The sequence below is a fragment of the Denticeps clupeoides genome, chromosome 4 (assembly GCF_900700375.1).
Source record: "Denticeps clupeoides chromosome 4, fDenClu1.1, whole genome shotgun sequence".
Classification (NCBI taxonomy): Eukaryota; Metazoa; Chordata; class Actinopteri; order Clupeiformes; family Denticipitidae; genus Denticeps; species Denticeps clupeoides.
The window spans coordinates 7,011,707-7,030,198 of NC_041710.1; the positions used below are offsets into that span (position 1 = coordinate 7,011,707).

Consider the following 18,492-nt stretch of genomic DNA (forward strand, 5'->3'; position numbering starts at 1 on the left):
AGGCAGAATTATGCAATATTTGGATCTCACAGCTCTGCAAATGGTTATTAAATTCACCTTTGATTTAATGTCTACCTGGACCATTCAGTAAAATGATGGGTTGCATGTGAACCAACGCAAGATTATTCCCTCTCATAGTGTAACTAACGTTTATGTTCTTCACCAAATTAATTTTAATGGTTGTAAAAAACAGTGGCCACTGACTTTAAACAGGGTTTTTGTTGGCATAAAGTGCAATATCATTCTAGAAATAGCTGCCTGCTGGTGGAAAATACCGCTTATTTGTACTGGTGTGTAACTCTTAACCTTTACATACACCATTTACCAGACACCCTTATCCAGAGCAACTTACAATCAGTAGTTACAGGGACTGTCATGTCGGCGAGGGAGGGAAGCGCAGAAACGGGACATTATGGGAAACAATTATAAACAATAAAGGAACACGGCACAATGGCCTAAAATGGGGAATAAAAGGGGAAAAACACAAACTATCCCAGAATTGTGTGGTGATTGCCAGAACTCAAAAACACATCAAACGGTTGCCAGGTCCAAAAAGAAGGTCACGTTCACAAACAGAGTTCATGAGAATCCCGAAGTCGCCCAAGGGTGGAACCCCGGCACCTCTTATCCTCCTGTCTGGATTGGCCACAGGTGATGTCTTCCAGCTGATGCCAATCCTGACAGGGACAGTCCCCCCCTGGAGTGTCTTGCCCAGGGACAGAATGGTAGTAAGTGGGGTTTGAACCTGCGACTTGTGAACTGGTTCATTGGCAAGTATGTTACCCACTAGGCTACTATCAACCCAACTCTTGTTTTATAGCACCTGTGTTAATTTGCAAATGCAGAAATGCATCTCAATGCATAATGTAATGTGTCTCAGATGGCATCGGGTGGCTATAATTGTGGAGAAAAAGAGAGTGACCATGATTGTAGACTGTGAGACGACAATCACCCAGCCACTCAGGAGAAGCAACAGGGCCGCTATCAGCACAGATGGCATTGCTGTATTTGGAAACAGGATCCATGATAAAGACGTCTTTGAAGTAAGAGCTATGGGATCTTTTTTATACATTGTACCAAACAGCAGCATCATTATACACTCTGCTGCGAGAAATTTCTGTTATGCATTTTTTTGTACCCACATTAAATAATATTTCATTCTTACCATTTTGTATGTAATGTGCAACATAATGTTCACTGACTATTTCTGTTGTTCTGTACTTGGACACTCATTTTTCTTGTCAAATAAGTTAACCAGTTGTTGGCAAAGAAGGCTCTACATTTTTGTACCAATGTTGTTTATTTGCTGTGTGCATTGACACCTGCTTCATTGCAACATGTGCACTTTACCCAACTTTTCTCTAGGGTGACATTCAACAGCTGCTGATTGTGACTGACCCCAAAAAGGCCTACAAGTACTGTGAACAATATAGCCCAGATTGTCAGAGTCCCCACTTGGACATGCCACAGGCCCAAGAGGCAGAAGAGGAGGTCAGTGGGTTCCAAATTTTCAAAATGCCGACTTGTCTTCTCCTTCTTTTTTCCTCTCTTACTTTGGACGTCATTGTCTAACTAAACGTGTTTGTGTTTTCTGTTTACCTTTATATCTGTCTCAAAGCCCAGATGTCAGCATCAGTAAATAAGTTTCAGAACTTTCCTTTCACTTTACATGAGGTTCCTGGTATTTCAATCCCTCCAGTCAGAATGATATTTTTCCATCTGATGAGATCATCTGGAAGAAATGTTTCTCATTTCTTTGCCACATTGTCTGATCCCACATTGGAGTGGTCTTGTCATATATTTCACTAATGACTTAAGCAGTTTCCGAATTGCTCAGAGTAAAATTTTAACTAATAGTATTATTTCGCATGGGTAGAATAAACGCTTTAACAGAGTATTGAAAATTTTGTAAGGTTGGAAATAATTGCTTTTTCAGACCTCCTCAGTAGCGTTATTTCTTCCAACCCATGTTCCTTTGGTGACAAAATTTCCTGAACTGGACTGGAAAACCTGAACTGTAAAAAGCAGGTATCTTACTACAGCTCAGAGAGAATCATTGTGCCTGCAGTGACTGCTGTTAATGATTTTTACTCCAGGGGCTTTGAGAATTTGGCCTATTTCTGCGATCTTCAGGTGCAAGGCCCTGGACAAGGAGCAAGTGCATCCATCACAGGATGAAAACACTTTTTACTTTTGCTTTACTTTACATTTAGGGACTTTCAGGGACATAGTGATGTGCAACATTCCCTGGGTAATGTGGTGCATGTGCAATACACAATTTAACATTAGTCTCTTCAGAATTCTGTATTATTACATTCAGTGGGGTCTCTTGATATGGGCGACATGGATGGTTGCCCAGGGAGGCATCATGGTGGGGGTGGTATCACGGTGGTATCACTTTATTAACTTATATTGACCAAAAATTCTAAAACGTTGACATTGTGCATTTGTGTCTTTACATTTATTTAAGTAAATTTATTATTTTACTGGACAGAATGTTCGCTACCCCAAAACGTTATAGATATAGTCAGGTAACCATGAGGAGAATATAAGTGCAAGACACTCACTGTTCGGAAAATGGGAAGAGAGGAAGAATGCAAAAATTGCAGCTGTAGGCCTCAGAGTCAGAGTCAGCAATCAGGTGGTTTTCCATTCTAGCATACTGTTTTGGAATGACTGCCAGGAAAATAAACCGAAGCAATTGCAATCTGCTGCACACAACTTGAACGTTGTAGCTTGATGTTGTGGTCAAATGAGACCCAACCTTTTGGCCACTCACACCAGCAGTGCAGACATCAAGCAAATGATTCATATTAAAAAAAGCAAGAATGACAAGAAAACCAATGAAGCATTCCTTGTGGATGGTTAGAAGACACGTCATAGCAGCCGGACGATTCTTTGTGTGATGCACGGGACATTTTGATAACACAATTCTTACTTTATCCTCATAACTAGTGGTCAGAACTATGAACAAGTGTGACCTGTATGTAGTACTTGTCGTACCTTACTACCTTAATATAAAGTTATGACAAAAGCAAGCAGTTTGAAAACTTGCCATGTGATGAACGGGAAACAGAAAACTAGTCTCACTTGTTAAAACGAACTTAAATAAAAACAATACAATTCTGTAAACTCTATAAGAATTTAGAACAAACTGTCACTGGTCTAAAAGTTCTGTTAGGTTTAACATAAGATAGCCAGTACAAAGAGTAAAAATGTGGTGCACTGTATAAATATTTAAATTAAGCCAGATGCACTATTCAATATATTCACTATTCAACATATAGAAACTACACTTTGAATGTCTGGGTTATGATAATAATTTGCTTTGAATTTCTTTGAAATGAAAGATTTTACATTGAGAGAGGTAACCATGTCTCAAATGTCTGAAAAACCTTCAGTTTTTAAATACATTAAAATTAAATGATGTTCCACTTTATCTGAGTACATATATTAAATATTAGGACAAATTTTACAGATTTATTTTTAGCATTTAGGTTTCATTTTCCAGAGAACTGCTATAGTTTTCTGGCAATGCTTACATTTTGTCACATGCTCTCATTAAACATTTTTACATTGCTCATCACACATAAACATGCTATTAGATATAATGAGCCACAAAAATAGATCACAGTACATTAAAGTTGCACAAAGGGGCACACACACAGACACAGTCATAATCGCTCATAAGCAGTTTACCAGGTCTCTCCACTGAAAGCCCAAATTAGAGGGGGTGGAGTTAATAGAGATTTGTGTAGGTCATCTTGCTTTGGTTAGTATGAGAATATATTTTAAAAGGCATTGGAGGGTAGGAACTGCTACTTAACTTAAACATAAAATCATGTTCATTAAATGCCTTTAAAACAAAAGTGCTCCAAATGCAATTTAGTTCAAGCTATTACCAAAGAAATACTTAATGAAAGTCAACGTCTTTATGCTTTACAAAAATTAATGTTATGTATCACATGATGTTATTAACTAATCTATCCTCTCCCTTCTCCCTTCTCTTGCAGTATACCACAGAATACACAGAGTACTATGACTATGGTGAGTCAGATATTACAGCGACTGAGAGTGTAAAAGGTGAAGACATCAAAAAGTTAAAGGTAAAAGCATAATCCACCAAAATTAAAGCGACAAATTTTTCTATTTTTAATATTTTCTCTATATATACTTAGTAATATAGTGATATATAGCTGGTGATATATATAGTGATATATAGCTGGCAGCCATGACAGGCGCCCGGGGAGCAGTGCTTTGCTCGGTGGCATCTCTGTAGCGTCTTGGTAACTTGGGATTTGAACAAGCGACCTTCCAATTATGGGTCCCCTTCCTTACCAACTAGGCCACCTACTTGATGTGTGGTTGAGTCAATGCAAAAAAAATATACGTTGACTGGTTGGACAAGCCCTAATTTTGCATCTGTGCAGAATTGTTCATGTCTGCATCGCGATGCATTGATTCTAAAATTAATTTCAACACCCCTAGCCCATGTATACGCACACACACACACACACACACACACACAGAAGAGCTCCATTAAGATTATGATGCTGCTGCTCACCTTCATGTTGACACAGTAGGGGTGGTAACACTGACCACACTGCACACGGGCCATCTACTTCAACATTAAAGGTGAGGCTAAATTAATGAATAGAATGGAGTTGTAGTTATTTTTTCACTCCAATTAGCAAATTCTAAGGCAAAATTCAGTAAAGTAAATTTGCTTGCTTATGTACACTTATAGACGGTCCACCGGATGTCAACCTACAAATCACACAGCACCCTCAACTGACACAGCACCCTCAACTGAGAGGTGCTGCATGCATTTGTGTGCACATGGACATAGCTGATAAAATCCAACAATTCTCCTACAGTTTTATTGCCTAAATTCGACATTTTGTCACGTTACAGCCACAAACATGAATCAATTTTATTGGAATTCCACGTAAAAGACCAATACAAAGTGGTGTACACTTGAGAAGTGGAACAAAAATCATACATGATTCCAAACAAATTCTTGCCCATTCACCTTTGCAAAACAGCTCCAGCTCAGTCAGATTAGATGGACAGCGTTTGTGGACAGCAGTTTTCAGATCCTGCCACAGATTCTCGATTGGATTTAGATCTGGACTTTGACTGGGCCATTCTGACACATGGATATGTTTTGTTTTAAACCATTCCATTGTTGCCCTGGCTTTATGTTTAGGTCATTGTCCTTCTGAAAGGTGAACCTCCGCCCCAGTCTCAAGTCTTTTGCAGACTCCAAGAGGTTTTCTTCCAAGATTGCCCTGTATTAGGCTCCATCCATCTTCCCATCAACTGTGACCAGCTTCCCTGTCCCTGCCGAAGAGAAGCACCCCCAGAGCATGATGTTGCCACCACCATATCTGACAGTGGGGATGGTGCATTCAGAGTGATGTGCGGTGTTAGTTTTTTTTTTGGCCAAAAAGTTCAATTTTGGTCTCATCTGGCCAGAGCACCGTCTTCCACATGTTTGCTGTGTCCCCAACATGGCTTGTGGCAAACTGCAAATGGGTCTTCTTATGGTTTTCTTTTAACAATGGTTTTCTTCTTGCCACTCTTCCATAAAGGCCAACTTTGTGCAGTGCACGACTAATAGTTGTCCTATGGACAGATTCCCCCACCTGAGCTGTAGATCTCTGCAGCTCGTTCAGAGTCACCATGGGCCTCTTGGCTGCATTTCTGATCAGCGCTGTCCTTGTTCTGCCTGTGAGTTTAGGTGGACGGCCTTGTCTTAATAGGTTTACAGTTATGCTATATTCCTTCCAGCTCTGAATGATCGCTTGAACAGTGCTCCGTGGGATGTTCAAGGCTTGGGAAATCTTTTTGTAGCCTAAGCCTGCTTTAAATTGAAACTTCATCCCTGACCTGTCTGATGCATTCTTTTGACTTCATGGTGTTGTTGCTCCCAAAATCCTCCTAAACAACCTCTGAGACCATCACAGAGCAGACCAAAGGGGGCTGAACAATTACGCACACCCCACTTTTCAGGTATTTATTTGTAAAAAATGTTTGGAATCATTTATGATTTTCATGTACACCACTTTCACATGGAATTCCAATAAAATAGATTCATGTTTGTAGCCATAATGTGACAAAATGGGGAAAACTTCAAGGGGGCTGAATACTTTTGCAACCCACTGTAGTTTAGTTCAATACAATTCCCAAAAAGAATTTATTAAAACTTTGTACAGAGATCAGAAAGACCTGCTGTGTCAACATTAGCTAGATGTACAGTACAAGTATTCACAGCACGTCACTTTTTCAGGCTTGTCATGTTACAGGCTTGTTTCAAAATTTATTAAATTATTTAAAATTATTATTAAACATTTTTTCCTCAGAACTCTATTCACAATACCCCTTTTTAATTTGCTTAATTACAAAGTTAAAAATGTTTACTTGAGGTTTTGGCAAATGTATTAAAATCAAACACATAAACACATAAGTATTCACATAAAGTACATAAGTATTCACAGCCTTTGCCATCCTATTTCCCCTGGTGCCTCCTGGTGCATCCTGTTATCCCTGATCATCCTTGAGATGTTTCTGCAGCTTACTTGGAGTCCACTTGTGGATACAACACTTGATTGGATGTGATTTAGAAAGGCACACACCTGCCTATGTAAAGGTCCCACAGTTGATAGTTCATGTCAGAGCACAAACCTAGCATGAAGTCAAAGGAATTGTCTGTATGGTAGAGTTGCCAGATGGAAGCCCCCCTTAGTAAAAGGCACCTGAAGGACTCTCCGACCATGAGAAACAAAATTCTCTGGTCTGATGACACAAAGATTGAACTCTTTGGTTTGAATGCCATATGTCACGTTTGGAGGAAACCAGGCACCACTCATCACCAATAGCATTAGCACCAATATCCATACAGTGAAGCATGGTGGGGGCAACATGATTCTAGTTAGATTCCATCTAGTCAGGATAGAGGGAACGACGACAATGCAACAATGTGCATCCTGGATGAAAACCTGCTCCAGAGCGCTCTTTAGACAAGATATCAAATGTGGCTTCAGGACAACTCTGTGAATTTCCTTGAGTGGCCCAACCAGACCCCAGATTTGAATCCGATTGAACATCTCTGGAGAGATCTTAAAATGGCTGTGCACTGATGCTTCTAATCCAGCCTGATGGAGCTTGAGTGGTGCTGCAAAGAGGAATGGGCATAACTGGCCAAGCTTGTAGCATCATATTCAAAAAGACTTGAGGCTATAATTGCTGCAAAAAAGGTGCATCGACAAAGTATTGATCAAAGGCTGTGAATACTTATGTGATTTGTGATTATTTATATATTTTAATAAATTTGTCAAAATTTGCCAGAATTCTAAGGAAAAAAAACAGTTGCTGAACAGTTGTTTTGCTATTTTAGAAAGCACACTTTTTTGTTTTACTGAATGAATGTCTTAGTACAGTTGACAGAGCACTAGACATTGTTGTAATTGTCATACCACAGAATTCAGCATGTGAAATTCTGCCCCATTCGTTTTACTTTGCATTATGTTCAGTGTTCTCTATGTTGCTGAGTAGAATGAAGACTATGGAGAAGAATCTGTGGATGACTACATAACAGGAGTGGATCAAGTTGGAGTAGATGAAACAGCTAGTACTACTCAGGCCACAGAAGTCGAATGGGTGACATCCAAAAACGCTATAGACCCAGCAACCTACAGCTTTAAGGAGTATGATTATAAGGAGGTGGACACAGATGAAGCTCCTTATAAAGTCTATTATGACCAAGAAAATTATGAAGACATCACTGATTTGCCAGAAGACAAGAATGAGATTGGGACAGGTTTTCCAGCTCAGACTGACTTTAGGGAGAGCAATGTAAGTAAGACACTAATTTATTGCAAATTTATTGAGAATATTCAGAACATAAAAACAGCTACCAAAATTCCTGTGAAATATTGCTCTAGTCAGAGTTAGAGAACACAGTTTCAAGTCCACATGGATCTGCTTTTCTTTGGGTTTTCATTTACAACCATTTTTGGAATGTGTTACAGCCCTGGGTGGCCTGAGGGCTTGTACATTCATCTATCTATCTGTCTATCTGTCTGTCTGTCTGTCCACACATACGACACCCTGATTGTATGTGTCCACAATGGCTAGGCTAACAGCATAAATAACAAAAACACTTAAATCTAACGCTCAAAGTCACTTGTGTTATATAAATGTTTATATATAGACACCATAATACAGTATATTATGAATAACACCAATGGATATAATTTCTTGTATGATTTATAACATGGACAAAATTGTTTTCCAGGTTGCTAGTTCTTCCAGCTATGGTGGAGAGAAAGGTGAGAAAGGTGAACCAGCTGTGATTGAGCCTGTAAGTGATAAACCTAAGATCTTCATTCAGGGAAATAATACCGTTGATTGAACATTTTGTTATAATCAGCCAGATTTTTTCCTTTTTTTAAGGGCATGCTTATAGAAGGAGCCGCAGGACCAGCAGGCCCTGATGTGAGTACGGCCTCCTCACTAATGCCTTCCCCAGCTGTAGAAACATTATGGGAAAAATACCTTCATGTAACTTTCTTCAGTTTCAGCCAGTAGAGGAAGATTCTTTCCCTCTATTGCTTTTTCCATTTCTCTCCGTCTCTGCTCCACCTTCCCCCATTTGACCCTTTTTGTATCTATCTCAGGGTATTCCAGGTTCTCCAGGGCTGCAGGGGCTCCCAGGCCCCCGTGGAGATCCTGGAGATAGGGTAAGTGTGAATGTTCATTTTCACCTCAAATTAAACCCAGATGCCTCTTGACATCGTCAGTAGTTTATTCAAGGAAGTGCCAAACACTCCCATGACAGTTTCCCTTGCTGTAACACGTTCATAAAAAGCATGGGAACTCAACACAGTTGTATTTTTTAAACCGTCTCAGATGTGGCTTCTGTAAATCAACTTAATTAATTATAAACAGATCGCCCTTTCATCATACGCCGATTTCACCGGAGACATTCCATCACACCCATGAATGGCTGCTGTGACTTTGAATCTGGATGAAACACTTTCCCCTCTTGCAAGATTCACTGCTGTTGTGTTTTGTCTGTGTGGAGTTCAAAGCCCACTTTTCCTCAGCCCATCTGAAACGTACATTCTGGAAGGCCAGGCAGACAGGGCTGCTTTAACACTGGAGGTTATCCACACTGTCACACAGTCTTAACGCTCTCACTCTGCTCGCCAAAATCTAGAGTTGCACACAGAATTGGGGCTGCTGTGTGATTCTAACAGTCTTATGACTTTATGAAATCATGCTATCACTGTACTGTAGTATTATTATAGCTCTAAAATGTGTTGTCCTGAAATGTCAAGGTAAACACACACACACACACACACACACACACACACACAGACACAGAGTATCCAAAACCTTGAAACTGATCCCGTCCTAACTTCATTGTGCTCACAAATCTAAAGCCCAAACTGACTCTAATTCAAAACTGGGGAAAGAAGTTGAAAGTGTACACAGACACAGATTGCTCTTTGGGATCTATGCATTTTGTATTTTGGCTCAAGGCTTCATACTTATAAAAAAAGCTGAAATGTATAAAGCAATGGTTTTAAACAGATAAAAAACTGATGCGAGCTGTTGCTCTCAAAAACATCCCTACCCACCCTCTTCCCTGATGGCAGTGCCCTCTTTCAGCATGATAATGTCCCCTGCCACACTGCAAAATTGGTTCTAGAATAGTTTGAGGAACAAAACAATGTTGAGCATATGTACTAAAAAGTCTTTGATCCATGGTGGCATCATTACTCAAGTTACAGGACTTAGAAGATGGTCTCAGATATAACAGCATGCTTTCAGACGTCTAGTAGATATCATGTCTCAATGCTGTTTGGTTGGAAAACGGGTGGAATTAAGTAATAATGTGTCTAGTCTGAGTATGTATAAAAAAGCCAAAATGTGATTGGAAACTTTCTATTGATAATTAACTATCCATAAATTCTCATTGATTATCAAGGTTTTTCTCTAATACAATTTTTAACTAAGTTTTGTAACTTAGCAAGACACTGAAAATACCAGGGAGTTCACCTTCAGGATTATACTTATGATTTAAAATACATAATGATGAGATGCTAAAAGGGTCACTTTTCAGGTTAAATACAGTCTTTGCACTAATTTTTATCTCTTTCACTGTCAGGGTCCTCCCGGGCGTCCGGGTCTTCCAGGTGCAGATGGGGCACCTGGGCCACTGGGTACTGTGCTGATGGTTCCGGTAAATCTCTCTGTACTATTCATATGTTCTGTCCATCTCCAGCAAAACCGCCAGCAAACTCAGTAAACATTAATATGGACATTTCATACTCAAACAATTTATGTACATTAATGTTAGAAAACAAATTAAGCATTAGTTGTTCCATTTTGTGATATTTCGTAGTTCAGATCTGGAGGAAATGCTGCCAAAGGCCCAGTGGTGACAGCCCAAGAGGCACAAGCTCAAGCAATCCTCGCCCAAGCAAAGGTGGGACTCTCAGATACTTAAGAAAGTCACTATCTTAAGGAGGAACATTAGCCTTCAATACTGACCTGGGTTTATATCCCATGATGTCTCTCACTGAAGTGTTACTCATTGAAATGAATGAGCAATCACATTCAAATGTGGGGAAAATGCTTTTTTTTAAATATAAACATAGTTATTATTGATGTTTCTGTTTTCATTATTGTGCCTACTGTATGTGATCTTACTTTCATCTTGGTGTTTAGCTTACCATGAGAGGTTCTCCTGGCCCAGCAGGTCTATCAGGAAGAGCAGGACCAATGGTGAGTTTGATGTTTCTCCTAAAATAATTATGTGGAACCTGGGTAAATTCTTACAAGATTTTAGTATTTTGGTTGTTTACAGTGTTTGTGGGGCTTGAGCCTGCTTTGGTTTCTTACAGCAGTCCAGAGAGAGTTAAATTTTAAATCGATGTAAAGTGTGTGTTGTTTATCCTGTAATTGACTGGCACCCTGGCAGAAATAATAACAAAAATCTGTGTTCAGGCAATCTGAAACATATGACCGGATACTGGAATATTCTGCCAGTACTGAGAGTTTTAGAGATGTTCATCAAGTTCACTGTTAAACAACAGGGGGTCTTGAACTCAACCTTGGGACACTCCTTATGTATTAGATAAATACTGGAGCAACAGAATATATATGCTGACTTAACCGAATCTGGCCCAGTAAGACTAAAGAAGACCAGCCAAGCCTATTTGGCAGCATTTAAAGAAGGATCCCACATTTATTATGGTGTCAGGGTTTATCAGATGCAGGGAGGAAACTTTGTCTGTCAGAGAAGACTGAAAGGGTGGACTGTTCTGGTGAGAAGTTGAGCAGGAGTGAACATCATATTCATGGAGAGACAAACCATCCAAAACACATTATGTACACACATAAGCACTAGAAAACTGCAATAGGACCCGCCTGACAGGGGTTTATTAACATAAAGTTCATGTCAATTAACCCAGCTAGCTAACAGGTTTTGGGCGGAGCCTAGTCGGAACATCACACTGGCTTTAAAATGTTTACATTTATGTAATTTATCAGACGCCCTTATCCAGAGCAACTTACAATCAGCAGTTACAGGGACTGTAACTTAGGGTTAAGTGTCTTGCTCAGGTACATAATGGTAGTAAGTGGGATTTGAACCTGGGTCTTCTGGTTCACAGGCGAGTGTGTTACCCACTAAGCTACTACCACCCACACCCTGCACCCAATGTTCATTAACAGCTGTAGTAAGACTACAAGCAGAGGAATGATACTTGATATAATTTGATGGTAAGGTTTTGAATGGTTATAGCACACCACAGTTTTAAAATGGTTTAGTAATTTTTTTTTACATTTCTGTTTCAGGGTGGCCCTGGTCCTCCAGGTCAGAAGGGAGACAGTGGTGATCACGGCCCCCAGGTAGGACCATCCCACACCACTCTATAAAAGTCTTATGTGCAAAGTCGAGTTATGGGGAATGATTCTGACACATTCAACCTGCTGAAAGCAGACATGGACAAAATATAATATACTAACTGCAAAAGCACTATAATGGAGAGATTGTAGAGGTGAAGCGAGGCTACATATTCAGAGTGTTACAATATTATCATACTTGAATTTTTCAAGGGCCCAAGAGGCATTCAAGGCTCTACAGGTCCACCAGGGAAAACAGGCAAGCGGGTGAGTATGGCATTTCTACACTCTGTATTGTTCCAGGCCGAGTTTTATATTATTCACTTGAACAATTAGACATTAAAGGCTTTTAGAAATGTTGGGTTGCCAGTTATTTGTATTTACTTTTAAGGGTCACGGTGGAGCTGATGGAGCCAGAGGCATGCCAGGTGAAGCTGGCACCAAGGTATGCTCCCAAACGAATTAGTCACGTTTTCTGGCAATGACACAAAATCACTCAACATGAGAGTTACTTTTATGAACTGAAAGAGATGGGCTGATTTTGCATTTTTTTGCAATAAAATCCAGAGAAAAGTTGAAAAAAGGGCAAAAGGAAACATTCAGAGATTGATCATCAAAATGCTGTTCTGGCAAAAAAGAATGACCTTTTTGTAAAAGAGGCTGTTAACTCACTTAATGTTTGTCTTAATTTAACAGGGTGATAGAGGGTTTGATGGTCTCCCTGGTCTTCCTGGAGAAAAGGGACACAGGGTATGTTGTGCCATTGTGTTTGTTCACATAAACAAGTGTAAAGGTTCTACCTTATTTTGGGGAATGTGATCTGTCTTTTAAAGGGTGAGCAGGGTCCCATCGGTCCACCGGGTCCTCCAGGACTGGATGGACCCAGAGTGAGTAAAATTAATTTCTTACCAACAGGACAGAGCCGACACATTTGTCCTACAAAACTCTCTCTTCTCTGTTAGGGACAAGATGGTGAGATTGGGCTGAGAGGACTGTCCGGAGAAAGTGTAAGATTTCATTTCAGTTTTCTCCAATGGGCTGCTCACAGAGAGGGAGAAGGGAAATTTAGTTTCCTACTCCTCTCTTCAAGCCGCTCAGTGCTTCATGCACAATTGCATACTTTCCACTTGTCCTCAGCATTTCAGAATGCATAGAATTGGTGTAATTGTCAACCCCTCCCTGGACGCTTTAGAATTTGATTATTTGCACACTTCGTGTTTTAAATAATAATGGCTTTGTTCGGAGTCAGTGTTTATTACTGTGCATGTGAAATCAGGTTTTACTTTTTATGTTTTCATCATTTGTTTGATTTCCCAGGGTCCTAGAGGACTGCTTGGACCCAGAGGGTCTTCAGGCTCACCAGGAAAACAAGTGTGCAATTTTTGCTGCATCATTTCGCATATACTCAGCATTTCAGTTCATTTCAACTGTGTCATTTCTATTCATTTTATTTGCAGGGCCTAACTGGGTTTGATGGTCCGCCTGGTCCCAGAGGAAACACAGTGAGGATTCTGTTCATGTCTTTACTTGTTTTCTTCTGCACAGTGTATTATTATTCAGTCTTAAACGTATATAAGAAGGGACTGTATACTCATCTTTCTCTCCAAACAGGGCATACAAGGAGATCCAGGACCTGCAGGTCAGCAGGGCATTCCGGGCCCTCAAGTAGGTTTCACAATTTTTGTACGGTCCAGATTGTTTTGTAGAAGCTTTCAATTTATTTAATGAAATCCAACATTATTTAGTTGAAAATCTACATAATTCTAACATTAACTTACTACCAAATACATACCATTTGCAAATTTAGAAGATAGCTATATGCCTTTGTTTTTTCACAAATAATAAGCCCATGGCTGCTCAGTGTCAGTGGATGTTCAGTTTCAGACATCCAGAGATGCCATTCACATCATCTTTTTTGTTAGCATCAGATGGTTTTAAACAGTAAATGTGGTGAGGAGACATTATCAAAACAGTGGTAATTCTGTCCATAGTCCACCATCAACGTACTGAACACTGAATTGTTTGTCTACTGTGCTGAAACAAATCTTTAAGGAGAATTACCGCATTATTCCACAAATTGACACTAAATGTATTCATTTCCATGTATTATACTCCCATTTCCACTGTTCCAACCAAAAAGGGTGTATTTGGGTAATGTGGTTTGACGTCATGGGACTTTAGATCATTTACAGGCATGTCAATGATGGTACAAGTCCCATCTAACCTCCAAATAGCAGTTTGTTACATTTACATTTACATTTACAGCATTTATCAGACGCCCTTATCCAGAGCAACTTACAATCAGTAGTTACAGGGACAGTCTCCCTGGAGCAACTTAGGGTTAAGTGTCTTGCTCAGGGACACAATGGTAGTAAGTGGGATTTGAACCTGGGTCTTCTGGTTCATAGGCGAGTGTGTTACCCACTAGGCTACTACCACCCTTGTTAGAAGTGTTTTCTTTTAGTTGAACTGTATAATAAATGCATTCATAAGTAGATATCACTTTTTCTGTGAGCTCACACTATTTGAGACTTGCTGACTGATAGTAGAGTACCACTCTGTGTACATTTATGGGACAATTTAACTCCGAAATAATGGGACGTCCCAGCCGTTGCAGGCTCTGTTTTATGTGCTTGTGATAAAGAATCTGTTAAAATGTAACAGAGCTGCCTTTCAATTACAGACCACCATGAATTATGACTGTGTTTTGCTGAGTGGGCCTGTTGCGGTGTAGAGACAAATGAGAGCGCGGCAGACATGGAGGGGGGAAAGCTGAAACCTCAGAATGTGAAAGGCAAACGTGTTGGTTCTTTTGATCAGTGCACAGCACCAGAGCATCTTGGTTATCATTATGGGTTAGCCTGACCCTTTGTGATCTTTGTGCTTTTTATAAAGTAAATTATTATATTTATTATCTGCTCATCAGTTTTAAAATGCAGTTTACATAAAGTGTTGTACCTTTCTAAGATTTTTTCTTTATTCTTATAGGGTCTACCTGGTCCACAAGGCCCAATTGGTCCTCCTGGTGAAAAAGTAAGTGGTACCCATAGAACATATTTATTATTTTGAGCAGACCCTACAAATTCTGCCTATAACTGTTTTACCACACTCATGAGGTTTAAAGCTGCCAGTCTCAGTTGCTTTGGAGTGCTGACTTAACAGCGTGTGCAGGCACACACACACACACACACACACACACACAAATACATATGCACTTCAATGCAGCTATGATGGGATTGCCATTAGTTAGAAATGTGACTCCAGAGACCACTCAGTTTTTCCAGACAGTCTAAGGGTCTGCGCCTTCTCACAAAATGGGACCCTTAAGAAAAAGGCATGTAAATCAATACATGAAATATAATGAAAATAGCAATTATTTAAATTATTCACAGCATCAGCTGAAGTTCGCGAAAGTGGTTATCAAACTAAACACTTATTAGTTTTATTGTTAAACTATTGATATCATAACCCCAGAATATGCCCATGTGAAATAAATGCTAGTTAATAATTCTGCTCATATTACTCGGATCAAACTCATTCAGGTCGACTACAAGAACTGAGAATAATAGAACAATAGAAAAATAGAATAATAGTGATGAACCCACCTCTGTCCAAGCATACCCTTTGGTCATATCCATAGAGAACCGTTGATTCAGAGACCCACATGCACATGCAGACCCACAAACCCACATGCATAACAGTACATCAGTTAATCACATGCAACAAAGTTTTATGTATCATCAATGCATCATCATTGCTTCTTGTGATACTTGAAACAACGGAATCTACGTAACAGTTACTAAAAAAAAAGCTACTAAAGTCTGCACAATATATATATACATACAAAGGACCAAAAGTACAGGAGCATAAGGCAACATTTCTTTAAGCTTCCATCTAGCACTTGTCATACTAATTATGAAGATTATCAGCTCATATAAAGTACATTGAGTTCATTGCAAATATGTAATTATCTCATTTTCAGGGACCTCATGGCCAACAAGGAGTGATTGGTTTAGCTGGTGCAGATGGACTCCCAGTGAGTGCTTTTTCTGTCCTTATATGTGTGAATTGCATGAGCAAGCCACATTTATCCACTGCATTCCTGATGCAGATGAATGTACAGACACATATTGATTCTAATTTAACCTACTGCTTGATAATGAATTGTCAGACAGGCGGTTGGATAGAATCTCAAGTTGAATTATAAATACAAAGATTGTGACACAATAAATCAAATATTATGAAGCATGAAGGAAGTGTTTAACGGATGTGTTGTATTATATTAATTAATTAGCTGTACAACCAAAACATAATTCATGTTTATGTAGGAAATAATGCTCAATTGTATAATGTACTGTATCAGCCATCATCAACAGCTGCTCAAGCATCTGAACTATGTTTGTCAAAATAATACTAATGTACATAATAATACATAAACAATAATAGTTATATAAAGAATGGGGTGAAACTACACATGCAGTTTCATGCTGGCAACTACTACAAAACTGAACTATTACAGGCCTAATTACAGTAGGAACAAGCAAAAACATTGTCAGATTGGTAGTAAAGATATCACAAATGTCACATGTTGTGGCTGCCCACATTGCAGGCGAGATCATGAACCCACTCCAGATGCCTAATCTATTCTGATTATAATACGTTCTTATGAATGAGATCTGCTGGCCTTGGGGGAACCCTGTTTTCCCTTGTACACCAAAGCTTCCCCATGCACAGACTGCTTGAACCTTGGTTGTCGTATGGGAGGAGTCATCGGCAGTGGTCCTTCGGTCTTGCCTCTCTGTTGTTTCTGTACATTGCAAGGGCTTAGCGTGGAAGCCTGGAAAGTTTTTTGCCTTTTTACTGGTTTTCCGTGTTTTCCTGACCACAGTTACTGGCACCAATACGTCTGATATGTTGGGTTGTGAGTCTCCGAGGCCTTTGACCTCACCTTGACTTCCTAGCCACAGGGGGCGAAAACCTGTTGCAACACAAGAATAAATAATAAAAAAAAGTGATTGTCATACACAGCACACTGTGCAAACAAAGAAATTAGTTCTCTGCTTTTAACCCATCACACTTAGTGAACAGTGGCAGCCATGACAGGTGCCCAGGGAGCATGTGGGGATGATGCTTTGCTCAATGGCACCACCTTAGTTGCACCCTGGCGGTTTGGGATTCGAACTGGCAACCTTCTGATTACAAGGCCTCTTCCTTAACCACTAGGCCACCACTGTCATGGTCTGTCATTCTGTCAGGTCATGTGCTTGATCCGTAAGTCTGCTCGAAGCAAGCCATATGTCAATAGCATGAGCTACGAACCAACAGCGGATCCGTAATCGTAAGGTTGCTGGTTCAAATCTTGAATCACTGAGGTGCCACTGAGCAGAGCACCGTCCCCACACACTTCCCACTTTTCCAGCTTTGGTTCTAATTTGTGGGCCACCAATATATCAGACTATGCAGGCCAGGGCTTCTACCAGGGGTTTTCACCGTTTCTGTGCCTTGCAAGGTCTTCACGTGACAGCGTTGAATATAACAGGTGGTTTTTTGGTCTTTTTTCCTTTCCCTTTTGGCGGCACCGACACATCTGGCATGGCCTGGCCTTGACTCCCAAGTTGTTAGCTTTGAATGTAACACTTGTTTTTTTCCCCTGTTTTCCTGGTTTACTGACCCCCCCTTAGTGGCAGTGACACATATGTTGGATCGTGCATCTCCCGGGTCGCTAGCTACAGGAGTCCGAAAACACATTCCCAGCACAATAGTAAATGGTCTGTCGTACTAACAGGCCCAAATAATCTTGAAAGCAATGTCATCAGTACAACTGCATCATTAGTGGGGTGATGCTGCCCCCTAGTGGAGATCTGCAGGTTTTAAATATTGTCACACTTTTTGTTTTGTCAAAACAAACAAACAAACAAACAAAATAGGTTTTTAGGATTGTATTTGCTTTTACAGAAAAAAAATTATATGGTATAACATGAAGCATGCGCTTGTGTAAATACATTACATCATGAATTCTTTGCTGATCTTCACATATCACATAGGGTCACCCAGGAAAGGAGGGTCCAGCAGGAGAAAAAGGAGGCGCTGTAAGTGCTTCTTCTGTTATATAATATTTTCAAGAGCATTTTACTGTTTTTCTACGGATTTCATACTCATTGTGTTGTATTTAGGGTCACCCAGGTCCTCAGGGGTCTATTGGATATCCAGGTCCTCGTGGAGTGAAAGTAAGACCAACATGATGTGATTTAATTTGAAGTATAATTTATTCGCTGTTAGGTATCTAAATTTCACCTATTTTTAGGGAGCAGAGGGAGTGCGTGGCATAAAGGGTGGCAAAGGAGAAAAGGTAGAGAAAAAAGTTTGAAGAAGTATTTCTCATCAAAAACATTTCACATTTCCTCATTCATTTTACAGTATTGCTGTTGCTGATGAGGTTTGGTTGATGTTACTGCCATTTTCTGTAATTTTTGTATATATATTAGGGTGAAGATGGCTTCCCTGGGTTCAAAGGTGACATGGGCATCAAAGGTGACAAGGTGACCAAGTCAGGATTTTCCATTATGCAAATGT

At 39.9% G+C, this 18,492-nt stretch overlaps 1 protein-coding gene across 1 annotated transcript in view; it reads left to right on the top strand.

The window, feature by feature from the left end:
• LOC114787835 (collagen alpha-1(XI) chain-like) overlaps positions 1–18,492 on the top strand; it is a 41,174-nt gene that overhangs the window by 5,186 nt on the left and 17,496 nt on the right. The window contains exons 4-28 of the mRNA XM_028975726.1: positions 881–1,043; positions 1,366–1,491; positions 4,014–4,106; positions 7,558–7,857; positions 8,300–8,365; positions 8,458–8,499; positions 8,682–8,744; positions 10,178–10,252; positions 10,415–10,498; positions 10,741–10,797; positions 11,872–11,925; positions 12,133–12,186; positions 12,311–12,364; positions 12,616–12,669; positions 12,753–12,806; positions 12,882–12,926; positions 13,237–13,290; positions 13,377–13,421; positions 13,531–13,584; positions 14,908–14,952; positions 15,902–15,955; positions 17,964–18,008; positions 18,093–18,146; positions 18,224–18,268; positions 18,405–18,458. Coding sequence (XP_028831559.1) covers positions 881–1,043; positions 1,366–1,491; positions 4,014–4,106; positions 7,558–7,857; positions 8,300–8,365; positions 8,458–8,499; positions 8,682–8,744; positions 10,178–10,252; positions 10,415–10,498; positions 10,741–10,797; positions 11,872–11,925; positions 12,133–12,186; positions 12,311–12,364; positions 12,616–12,669; positions 12,753–12,806; positions 12,882–12,926; positions 13,237–13,290; positions 13,377–13,421; positions 13,531–13,584; positions 14,908–14,952; positions 15,902–15,955; positions 17,964–18,008; positions 18,093–18,146; positions 18,224–18,268; positions 18,405–18,458 — 1,834 coding nt within the window. The remainder of the gene's footprint in view (positions 1–880; positions 1,044–1,365; positions 1,492–4,013; positions 4,107–7,557; positions 7,858–8,299; positions 8,366–8,457; positions 8,500–8,681; positions 8,745–10,177; positions 10,253–10,414; positions 10,499–10,740; positions 10,798–11,871; positions 11,926–12,132; positions 12,187–12,310; positions 12,365–12,615; positions 12,670–12,752; positions 12,807–12,881; positions 12,927–13,236; positions 13,291–13,376; positions 13,422–13,530; positions 13,585–14,907; positions 14,953–15,901; positions 15,956–17,963; positions 18,009–18,092; positions 18,147–18,223; positions 18,269–18,404; positions 18,459–18,492) is intronic.